Source organism: Symphalangus syndactylus, chromosome X (genome assembly GCF_028878055.3).
Source record: "Symphalangus syndactylus isolate Jambi chromosome X, NHGRI_mSymSyn1-v2.1_pri, whole genome shotgun sequence".
NCBI classification, from domain to species: domain Eukaryota; kingdom Metazoa; phylum Chordata; class Mammalia; order Primates; family Hylobatidae; genus Symphalangus; species Symphalangus syndactylus.
Genome location: NC_072447.2, coordinates 58020298 through 58032508, shown reverse-complemented (window position 1 = coordinate 58032508; position 12211 = coordinate 58020298). Strand labels below are relative to the sequence as shown.

Below are 12211 nucleotides of genomic sequence, written 5' to 3'. Positions count from 1 at the left end.
GAAAAAAGGAAATGAAAACAAAACAGTGTTTTTAGATTTGATGCCTACAAAAAGTTAGGAGCCTGAGGCCTGCTTTCTTTTTTATAGGCAAGTATTTGGGAGGTATAGTCAGTACTACCAAATTGAGACTTACCCTTGCCTTAATCAAAAGGAAGAGGATAGAGGAAGATGAACATTCTTGCGTGCCCTCTGAAATCGTCTCCATTACCAACTAGGGTGGCATCCCTAGAAAGAGTGAGGCCTGGGTGTTTGTGTGCAGAGACAGTTAGCGTAAGGGTTGGCATGCTGTGGCTTGCTTAATCAGTTTCAGTTTAAGATTGGTTGAAGATCTTCATGTTAAGATATGGCAGTGGCCTCTTTAAAAGTCTTTTGTGCCCGGCGCAGTGGCTTATGCCTATAATCCCAGCACTTTGGGAGGCTGAGGCAGGCGGATTACTTGAGCCTGGGAGTTCAAGACCAGCCTGGCCAACGTGGTGAAACCCCATCTCTACTGAAAATACAAAAAGAGCCAGGTGTAGTGGTGGGCACCTGTAATCCCAGCTACTTGGGAGGCTGAGGCAGAAGAATCGCTTGAACCTGGGAGGTGGAGGTTGCAGTGAGCTGAGATCACGTCACTGTACTCCAGCCTGGGCGACAAGAGTGAGACTCCGTCTCAAAAAAAAAAAAAAGTCTTTTGCCTTCAGACCTTCCCCCTTCCAGCCCACCCTGCCCACTCTTAGAGGATCTGTCTTCAGACTTGCTGCCTCATATTGTCCCTGTGTCCCTCGGGAAACTTTAATGGCTCCTTGTTGCCTATTTGATCCAGACCACAATGTTCAATTTGGCAACCAGTGAATCTACCACTCAAGTTTTATGGGCTTCCTGTATCTGCAGCAATATGTTAGATGGTGAGGGGATGTAGAAAAAGGAAGAAATACACTCCATGGTCCCAGAGTTTAAAAAATGTTTCACCTAGTTGAGGAGACAAATCAAACACGAGTATGTGCACATATTATGGTGCATGTACACGACGAAGGGCTGGTGGTCAGGGAAGGCCTCATGAATCTGCCCATCCCTGGGCTTGGTCATCATATAGCTCATTTGTGGTGTGTGAATCTCATGCTGGCTGGGGTTTTCTTTTTTATTGTGGTAAAATACACAAAGTATAAAAGTTACCATTTTAACCATCTAAATTATACAATTCAGTGGCATTTTGTACATTCACAATGCTGTGCAGCTGTCCCCACTATTTCAAGAAAATTTTCATCACTTCAAAGGAAACCTGTACCCAGTAAGCAGTCACTCCCCATTCTTTCTTCCTCCCAATCCCTGGCAACCACTAATCTGCCTTCTGTCTCTATGAATTTGCCTATTTTGTATATTTCATATAAATGGAATCATATAATATGTGGCCCTTTGTATCTGGCTTTTTTCTCTTAGCATAATGTTTTCAAGGTTCATCCACGTGGTAGCACGTTATCAGTGCTTCGTTACCTTTGACGGCAGAGTAACATTCCATTGTATGGATATACCGCATTTGTTTAACCATTCATCAGCTGGTAGACATTTGAGTTGTTTCCACCTTTTGGCTATTGTAAATAATGCTGCTATGAACATTTATGTGTAAGTTTCTTTCTGTGGATGTATGTTTTCAATTCTCCTGAGAATATACTGAGGAATGCAACTGCTGGATCATATGAGTCTATGTTTAACTTAATGAGGAACTGCCAAACTGTTTTCCACAGTAGCCATACTAGTGTACATCCCCACCAGCAAGGTGTGAGAGTTCCAATGTCTCCACATCCTCACCAACATTTATTTTTCATTTTTAAAAAATTATAGCCACCCTAGTGAATGTGAAGCGTTATCACCTTATATGTTTGTATATATATATGTATATATTTATTTTTGAGACAGGGTCTCCGTCGCTTAGGCTGGAGTGCAGTGGTGCGATCATAGCTTCATAGCTTACTACAGCCTCAGCCTCATGAGCGCAAGCGCTCCTTTCACCTCAGCCTCCCGAGTAGCTGGGACTATACGCATGCACTGCCATGCCTGGCTAATTTTTGTATTTTATGTAGAGACAAGGGCTCACCATGTTGCTCAGGCTGGTCTCAAACTCCTGGACTCAAATGATCTGCCTGCCTAAGCCTCCCAAAGTATTGAGATTACAGGTGTGAGCCACTGTGCCTGGCTTCATTGTACTTTTGATTTACATTTCCCTAATGACTAATGGCATTGGACATATTTTCATGTGCTTGTTGGCCATGTGTATATCTTCTTTGGAGAAATGTCTATTCAAGTCCTTTCGTTACTGGCTGAAAGAATGAGGGTCGTGGTCAACTCAGTATACCACTGGAGGCTATATAAGTAAACAGCAAACTGTTTCTCATAAATGCAGAATGTTGGCAAACTGACAAACTGCGTCTGCCACCCAGAAGGAATGCTGAGGGCAGTTATGCCCCAAGTGCAGCGTTTCTTGTGATTAGGTACATCTGAAGCCTGTTAGTAATAATATGAACCTGTGATCAGTTAGGGAGCTGACAAATCATTACCTCCTCCTCTGTGCTCATTCTACCCAATAAATATGAAGGACTGTGGAAGCTCTGGGGGGGCTGCCTTTGCTCACTAGAAGCAGGGAGCTCTCTTATTCCCCAGACCCTTCCTTTAAAAGTTTCTTTTGTCTTAAGTTTTCATTTCTATGTTTGTCCCCCTTCGTTCAGTCTCGTAATGACAGTCTCAAGTAGTAACAGTAGTAACTCTTGTAATGACTGTCTCAAGTACTAACAGTAGTAACTGTTGTAATGACAGTCTCAAGTAGTAATAGTAGTAACTGTTGTGGTGACAGTCTCAAGTAGTAACCGTGGCAGTCTACCACATCCTTTGCCCATTTTTAAATTCAATTGTTTGTGTTTTTGCTGAGTTGTAAGAATCTTTATATATTCTATATAATAGACCCTTATATGATTTCCAAATATTTTCTGTCATTCTCTGGGTTTCTCTGTTTTTTAGAAATGACATCTCACTGTATTGCCCAGGGTGGTCTTGAACTCCTGGGCTCCAGTGATTCTCCCAGCTTAGCCTCTTAAAGTGTTGCTGGGATACAGGCTTGAGCCACCTCACCCAAACTTCATTCTATGGGTTTTTTCACTCTCTTGATAGTATCCTTTGACACACAGTTCTAATTTTGATGAAGTCCAATTTATTTTTCCTTTTGTTGCTTGTGCTTTTGGTGCCACATGTATGAAACCCATTGCCAAATCCAGAGCCATAGAGACTAGCTTCTATTCTAGAGTTGGGAGCTGTGGCTTGCCCAAGGCCATGTCCCCAAAGTCTCTCACAACTTAGCACCCAATGGATGCTCACCAGATGTTTGTAGAAGGGATGACTATGTAGTGGGATGTGAGCTGACCCTTGGTGGGGAGAGGGGTTTGTGCAGAGGTATAGTCTGACCAGGGACATGACTTTGAATAGACATTAAGGTACCTTATAAGCTGTAAGATGTGGTCTGACCAAAGAGGAGGGTACACATGAACAAATTGTGGAATTCTGGGGGACAGGTAGCTGAATGAGGCCTTCAATGGTGGCAAGGGCTTTTTCCATGTGATTATGGAAACCTAGATCCATGGAGGAAACTTGTGAGTAGTGGAGAAAGCTCCTCAGGGGAAGGAAGGCTGGCTGTGACTTCATCTTTATACCATACTCTCTAGAATAGGGCCTGGCCGGTATTAGGCCTTAGTAAATATTCCAGTGGCCTGATGAGGGAGACTTTTAAGATATTTACATGAGAGACTTTTCATGACATAGTCCTCCTTATATATTCTACTCTGGCTCATCCTCCTTCCAAACTTGACCTTGACTTTCTTTTTTACTAGATTCGCCCCTCTCCCTAGGTGCTGTCAGCTCAGCTGCAGTACATCACTCATAACCCTGCTTGGAACATCCTTGCCTCTCCTCTCCTATCTAATTCATCTCATTCCTCCAGGCCCAAGATAGTATCCAGTTATCCACAGAACCTCAACACTACTGCTCCAGCACATCAGTGTATGGCTCTAGTCAGCCATACACTTAGCCATACACTTACCAGAGCTTAGGGTCACATGATCTTAGGTTCAGATGCAGGCTCCACTAGTTACTGTGTAACCTTGGGTGGGCCAGTCTCCCTCTCTCTGCCTTGGTTTCCTCATTGGAAAAATGGCAGTAATAACACTGCTAAAACAGTTCTGTGATAATGAAATGAGATAATAAACGAGATATAAAACCCTTAGCAAAGCATCCAGCTCATAGTAAGCGGTCAAAAATGGTAGCTGTACTGTTTTCTAGTTGGTTGCTGTATTTGGATGTTCTCATGTTGCTATAAAGAAATACGTGAGGCTGGGTAATTTATTAAAAAAAAGGCTTAATTGGCTCATGGTTCTGCAGGCTGTACAAGAAGTGTGGTGTTGGCATCTGCTTCTGATGAGGGCCTCAGAAAGCTTCCAATCATGGTGGAAGGCAAAGGGAGAGCCAGTGTATCACATGGTGAGAGTGGGAGAAAGAGAGAGAAGGGGGAGGTCCCAGACTCTTAAACAAGCAGATCTCATGTGAACTAACTGAGCGACAACTCATTTATCACTAAGGGGATGGTGTGAAACCATTCATGAGCGATCTGCCCCCACGATCCAATCACCTCCCACCAGGCCCCACCTCCAACATTGAGAATCACATTTCAACATGAGATTTGGAGAGGACAAACATCCAGACGGTATCATTTCATATATCTAAATCTTGCTTCCTCTGCAAGATTGTGGGTTTTTTTCTTCAGGGCAGGGGCTGAGTCTTATGCTTATTTTAACTCGTATATTTGGCACAAAGTTAGGACTATAGTAAGTACTTAAGAAACATTTGTTGGTTCGAGGTGACTTTGTGATTACTCGGAGTTACTTGCTTTAGGAGACAGTATACCATTATTAAATTCTATATTATTCCACGATTCGTTTTCTGAAACCCAAATTTTGCTTTGTTTTATGGGGATCTGGGACTGACTTGTGGTGATCTGATTGTATGTGTGAGCAAGTGTGTGTGTGTGTATATGTGAGAGAGAGAGAGACAGAGACAGAGAGAGAGACAGAGTGGAGGGAATGGTGGAGGTAGTGACAATTGATTTCCTAACGGGCAGAGCCAGCTACAGCTCACCATCCTAACCATTGCATCTAGCTTTCCTCTCCCAGCCCTAGAGCTAGGCTGTTATCTGCCCAAGGCAGCTGTTTTGGCCCTGACTCCCCTGGGGAGGGCTGCTCAGGCGTTCCTCATTCTTCCAGGCTGCCTTTACCACAAAAGGAAATGAGGTCTTTTTGACCCTATCAGACTTCTCTGCCAAGGCATCATGTTTTGCAAGAGGCTATTGCCCTGGCTATATACAGTCCTGGGCAATATGCTAACATTAAAGAAGCAAATTCAGGATAATGGTTACCTCTGGATAAGGAAGGCAGGGCTATGAGCTCTGAGATAAAGCTTCAGTTATCTCTGAGGTATTTATTTTTTATGCAGGGCTGTGGGGCATATGAGTGTTCATTTATTATCATGAACATTATATAATCTTGAATTTGCTGCTTATCATTTCTATGTATGTATTATCCATAAATATTACCGTGTTTTTTGAGTATTTTCCAGCTTTATATATGTGTTGTGAAATTTTATGTGTACTTCAGCTACCTATATTTTTTGCCTGACAGTTTTTGAGATTTGTCTATTTTGTTTGTTTGTTTGTTTTTTTGAGATAGAGTTTTGCTCTTGTTGCCCAGGCTGGAGTGCAATGGCATGATTTCAGCTCACTGCAACCTCCGCCTCCCAGGTTCAAACTATTCTCCTGCCTCAGCCTCCCAAATAGCTGGGATTACAGGTGCCCACCACCATGCCCGGCTAATTTTTTATATTTTTAATAGAGATGGGGTTTCACCATGTTGGCCAGGCTGGTCTCGAACTCTTGACCTCAGGTGATCCTCCCGCCTTGGCCTCCCAAAGTGCTGGGATTACAGGCGTGAGCCACTGTGCCCGGCCTAGATTTGTCTATATTGATATATTACACATTAGACTCTGTATTAATATTCCATGTTATAAAGAAATGTATCTTTTCTGCTATTGGGTAGACATTTCAGTGGTTTCCTATTTTTCACTTTTGCAAACAATGCTATAACAAATAGTCTGATATGCAGTTCCTTGTGCCTAAGAAAAGATACTTCTGTAGGAGTGGATTGGCTAGGCCATAGGACATATATGCCTCTCTCTTTGCTCGTATTGCCACATCGCTCCTCAGAGTGATTGTCCTACTTTACCTTCCCACCAGCAGTGCACAAATGTTGATGCTGGCCATGTCCTTGCCAACCCTTGCTAGTTGTATCTGTGCTTCTCCTTTCTCTCCAGATCACCAGAAAAGGTGGGAGTTAAGGTTTTGCAATTAAAGGAGAATGTCAGCTCTGAAGAATTTCCTGTTACATTAACTTTAATGAGGAAAAGATTTTGTTCTCTGTTTTGGTGAAAATAATGTTTAGACTTCTGTGGAAAACAGTTACATACACTTTTTATTCTGAAGCAGAGCAGTTTTTTCTTTCTTTTTTTTTTTTCGCTGTTTGCATTCTTGGCAAACAAGTAGGAAAGACCAATTAGCAAGCTAATGTTCTAAATATTTACTTGCAGTAATAGTAATTTTTTAATGTTTTATATAGCATGGAACATTAGGTTTATGTTTATTGCTTTTCAATGTTTTGAATTGATTAAAATGAATTAAATTTAAGAATGTGACACAACTTTATGGATAAAGATTGATCATAATTACTTGCCGCTTTATTTGCATTTTGTGAGGGAAAAATACATGGTAAGAAAATGTGTTGACATTTTACAAACAGGTTAGAAAAGTCATAAAGAGTAACTGGCTATTTTATGTTGTCTCTTATGTTCACAGGTGGGAAAGGAGAAGTTTCACAAATCCCAACATTGGGGCTTTTGCAACAATGTTATGATGTTGGTGAGTGATGAAAAGCCTGGAATAGGTGGAGAACCACTTCTGGGGCAAAAGATAAAGCCGAAATGTAGCATATATCCTAAAGGAGATGGAAGTGATGTACCATCATGGGTAGCCTTTGATAAACAGGTAAGTCACATGACACTGGGAGGAATGCAGTCTTACCATTTTACAGATGCTAAATAATTTAGTTTTGAGAAAGTAGGAGTCTTCAGTGTAAATGTTAAGGCTAGTTCTTTTTCTTTTTGCCTTTTCTACTTATTATTGCCTTTATTTTTAGTGTTTTATTTTTAGTGTTTCTCCCCTTGTCTTTATTTGTTTAAATTGACAAACATAATTGTATATATTTATGGTGTACAACATGATGTTTTGAAATATGTATACACTATGGAATGGCTAAATTGAGCTAATTGACATATGCATTACCTCATGTGCTTCTCTTTTTTTGTGATGAAAACACTATTGTCTTATAATTTTCAAGTGTACAATACATTGTTATTAGCTATAGTATTGTGTTATATAATAGATCTCTTAAACGTATTCCTCCTGAGTGAAATTTTGCTTCTTTTGACTAAGGTTAGTTCTTCTGAAAAGATAAATTCAAGAACAAAAGTATCCTAAACAAAGAAAAATTATTCTTGCTCTGCTCTTTTTTATCAGGCACGTTGGTTGCAGAATGCCAAATGTTTATCTTTCTTGGCTAATGCTTATTAACCTTTCTCTCATCTCCTTCACTGGACAGGATAATCTGTCCTATAGACACTAAGAGTCTGGTCAGATTGTCACTTTTGCTTTTGAGTTGCCATTGACTAAATAATTGTGTCTGAGTCTGAATGTGGCTTTAAATAGAAATAGAAAAATGCCTTCTCTTCTTTCCTCCATACTAATTAGTAATAAACCATAGTAATGATTCCCCATCCCTAAGGGCTAAAATGTGATATGGCAAGAAGAATAGTGAAAGGAAGTGATGCCATTATTAGACAAGAGTTGGAATTTTTTAATGTATATTTCTATACACATACACACACATATACATATTGACATATTGGCAGTTAGAAAAGGGAATGTATTTGAATATTTTTTAAAAAGGCTAAGATCGAAGGAAAGAAAAGGCGACCAGCTATATGGATATGCTGTGTTTATCAGATAGCCCTGTATCACAGCCCAATGTCCTGTTCTCCAGAAAGAACTAGTTATTAGATTATTTTAGGTCCTGTAATTGAAAGATAGTTCAGGACTAGATAAAGAATTGAAACCATAGCATGCTAAGTTTACCAGGTGGTTTTTAGCAGCTTTTAACATGGATTGGTTGGCAGTACTTTGATTCTAATTAAAATGTCCTCAAATTGACACATCCCCATGTCATCTGTGATAGGGTAGATCATCTGTGATAGGGTAGATCAATTAGAGTGCACATTTTTTTTTGAAGCCTAGTTCTGACACTTATAGTAATATAACAGACCACAGGGAGGCTTCCTTCCTGGGAAACCATTTCTCCTTTCAACATGGGCCAATATTCTTTTCTTGGATTATTTTCAGTACCTGTCTCAGTGCTGGACCTAGAGCTAAAAAACAATTCTGGGCTGACTGACTTGGGTGGATTATGCATAGTTTTCTGTTACTCTCAATCTTATAGGATGTTTACTTTGCATGGGCCAAAGAAAAGATTCTATTTTTACCTCATGTAAAAAAGAGGGTATCGACAATATTTTAAACTAATCCACTACTGAATAAGTATCGTAGGCCACAATGTATTAATATTAAACTATTCTCTTGCATTTCAAGTCGAAAAGTCATTTCATGTTTTTCTCCATATTTAATATGTCCCTTTCAAGCCTATTTTGCAGGCCTTTAATTACTTACGTAGAATATTTCATGAATCTGGAATAATTTTAGCTTCAGACTACTTGAGAAAATGAAGAGCTTGCTCATTTCAGGTCTAACTAAATGCAACATAATTCTTTCAGTTATTTTGTTGGTCAACTTCTATTAAGTATTCATTGAGCTTTAAATGAGACACTAAGACTGAAATATTTACGTGCTCTGATGAGACTGTGAACTACAGATTAAATCCTGATTAATACCCCAAGCAAATTATAAAGCACTTTCTACATTAGCGGTTCAACAAAAACAAGTCAACACCTGTTAATCATTTGTCTTAAAAATGAGACATTTTCGGTGCACCCCGTCCCAGCCTCCCGGTCCCGGCCCCTCACTCTCCTTTGCGCGCCGCCACCATGCTCTCCGTGCGCGTCCCCTCTTGCACATCACGGAGCCGCAGCAGCTGTAGCTCTTTGCCGCTGAAGGGGGCTCAGCCTGGTCGACAAGAAGAACGGGCCCCTGGCCCTGAGCGGGACCCGGGTTCTGGCCAGCAAGACTGCAAGGAGGATCTTCCAGGAGCCCGCGAGCCGAAAACTAAAGCAGGTGCCCCTGGCGTGGAGGATGAGCCGCTGCTGAGAGGAAACCCCTGCCGTTTTGTCATCTTTCCCATCGAGTACCATGGTATCTGGCAGATGTATAAGATGGCGGAGGCTTCCTTCTGGACCACCGAGGAGGTGGACCTGTCCAAGGACATTGGCACTGGGAATCCCTGAAGCCCGGGGAGAGATATTTTATATCCCATGTTCTGGTTTTCTTTGCAGCAAGCGATGGCATAGTAAATGAAAATTTGGTGGAGCGATTTAGCCAAATAGTTCAGATTACAGAAGCCCGCTGTTTCTATGGCTTCCAAATTGCCATGGAAAACATACATTCTGAAATGTATAGTCTCCTTATTGACACTTACATCAAAGATCTCAAAGAAAGGGAATTTCTCTTCAATGCCATTGAAACGATGCCTTGTGTCAAGAAGAAGGCAGATTGGGCCTTGCGCTGGATTGGGGACAAAGAGGCCACCTATGGTGAACGTGTTGTAGCCTTCGCTGCAGTAGAAGGCATCTTCTTTTCCGGTTCTTTTGCATCGATATTCTGGCTCAAGAAACGAGGACTGATGCCTGGCCTCACGTTTTCCAATGAATTTATTAGCAGAGATGAGGGTTTACACTGATTTTGCTTGCTTGATGTTCAAACACCTGGTACACAAACCATCGGAGGAGAGAGTGAGAGAAATAATTATCAATGCTGTTCAGATAGAACAGGAATTCCTCACCGAGGCCTTGCCTGTGAAGCTCATTGGGATGAATTGCACTCTAATGAAGCAATACATTGAGTTTGTGGCAGACAGACTTATGCTGGAACTGGGTTTTAGCAAGGTTTTCGGAGTAGAGAGCCCATTTGACTTTATGGAGAATATTTCACTGAAAGACTAACTTCTTTGAGAGGAGAGTAGGCGAGTATCAGAGGATAGGAGTGGTGTCAAGTCCAACAGAATTCTTTTACCTTAGATGCTGACTTCTTTTTTTTTTTTTTTTTTTTTTTTTTTTTGAGACGGAGTCTCGCTCTGTCGCCCAGGCTGGAGTGCAGTGGCGCAATCTCAGCTCACTGCAAGCTCCGCCTCCCGAGTTCACGCCATTCTCCTGCCTCAGCCTCTCCGAGTAGCTGGGACTACAGGCGCCCGCCACCACGCCCGGCTAATTTTTTGTATTTTTAGTAGAGACGGGGTTTCACCGTGGTCTCGATCTCCTGACCTCGTGATCCGCCCGCCTCGGCCTCCCAAAGTGCTGGGATTACAAGCATGAGCCACCGCGCCCGGCCTGATGCAGACTTCTAAATGAACTGAAGATGTGCCCTTATTTTGTTGATATTTTTTCCATCTCATAAAAAAAATCAGCTGAAGTGTTATCAACTAGCCACACCATGAATTGTCCATAATGTTCATTAACAGCATCTTTAAAACTGTGTAGCTACCTCACAACCAGTCCTGTTTATTTATAATGCTGGTAGTATCACCTTTTGCCAGCAGGCCTGGCTGGCTGTGACTTACTATAGCAGTGACAATGGCAGTCTTGGCTTTAAAGTGAGGGGTGACCCTCTAGTGAGCTTGGCACAGCAGGGTTAAACAGTCATTTAACCAGCACAGGGAGTTGAAAGTTGAAAGAAGCAGCCTCACTGCTTCAATGCAGATTTTAATGTTTACTTAAATATAAAACTGGCACTTTACAAACAAATAAACATTGTTTGTACTCACAAGGCGATAATAGCTTGATTTATTTGGTTTCTACACCAAATACAAAGCATTCTCCTGACCACTAATGGGAGCCAATTCACAATTCACTAAGTGACTAAAGTAAGTTAAACTTGTGTAGACTAGGCATGTAATTTCTAAGTTTTATTTTAGTGAATTAAAATACTCGTTAACCAACTGTAAAGTCAGTCCTGTGTTTAGATAGATATTAGTCTGTTGGTGCCAGATAGAAGACAGGTTGTGTTTTTATCCTGTGGCTTGGGTAGTGTCCTGGGATTCTCTGCCCCCTCTGAGTAGAGTGTTGTGGGATAAAGGAATCTCTCAGGGCAAGGAGCTTCTTAAGTTAAATCACTAGACATTTAGGCATGATCTGGGCCTTCATATGTGTGAGAAGCCGTTCCATTTTATTTCTCACTGTGTTTTCCCCAACTTCTAGTTGATAAGAAAAAATTATTGAAGAATTTTTTTTTCCTTTTTTTTGTCTTTTAATACAGGAATATGTCTCTTTTTATTGAGGTCTTTTTTATGTGCTATGATTAAATTAAATGAGATAATGCTTTAAAAGCACTTATATGTGGGAGCTAAGGTAGTATTGTAAAATTTCAAGTCATCCTTAAACAAAATGACCCACCTAAGATCTTTCTCCTGTTAAGTGGTGAGATCAACTAGAGGTGGTTCCTACAAGTTGTTTATTCTAGTTTTGTTTGTGTGTAAGTAGGTTGTGTGAGTTAATTCATTTATATTTACTATGTCTTTTAAATCAGAAATTTTTTATTTATGTCCTTTTAGATTTTACCTGTAGTTCATGCTTCAAAATAATCACCCAGTGTCTCATTCTAGCATTATCTAAATCTGAGTATTATCTAGGGGAATCTTAAACTTCAGTAGGAAACCATGATTAATACAGTTTCCATTCAAATATTAATTTCAGAATGAAACATAATTTTTTTTTTTTTTTTTTTTGAGACGAAGTCTCGCTCTGTTACCAGTCTGGAGTGCAATGGCGTGATTTTGGCTCACTGCAACCTCTGCCTCTTGGGTTCAAGCAATTCTCCTGTCTCAGCCTCCCGAGTAGCTGGGACTGCAGGTATGTGCCACCACACCTGGCT

General features: G+C 40.9%; 1 protein-coding gene and 1 pseudogene across 4 annotated transcripts in view; both read left to right on the top strand.

Moving 5' to 3' along the window:
* Nucleotides 1-12211, top strand: part of EFHC2 (EF-hand domain containing 2) — a 201627-nt gene that overhangs the window by 23961 nt on the left and 165455 nt on the right. For all 4 annotated transcript variants that reach the window (XM_055267843.2, XM_055267842.2, XM_055267844.2 and 1 more), the window contains exon 2: nucleotides 6920-7108. In XM_055267843.2, the coding sequence (XP_055123818.1) occupies nucleotides 6920-7108 (189 nt within the window). The remainder of the gene's footprint in view (nucleotides 1-6919; nucleotides 7109-12211) is intronic.
* LOC134736063 (ribonucleoside-diphosphate reductase subunit M2-like) lies at nucleotides 9217-10373 on the top strand (annotated as a pseudogene).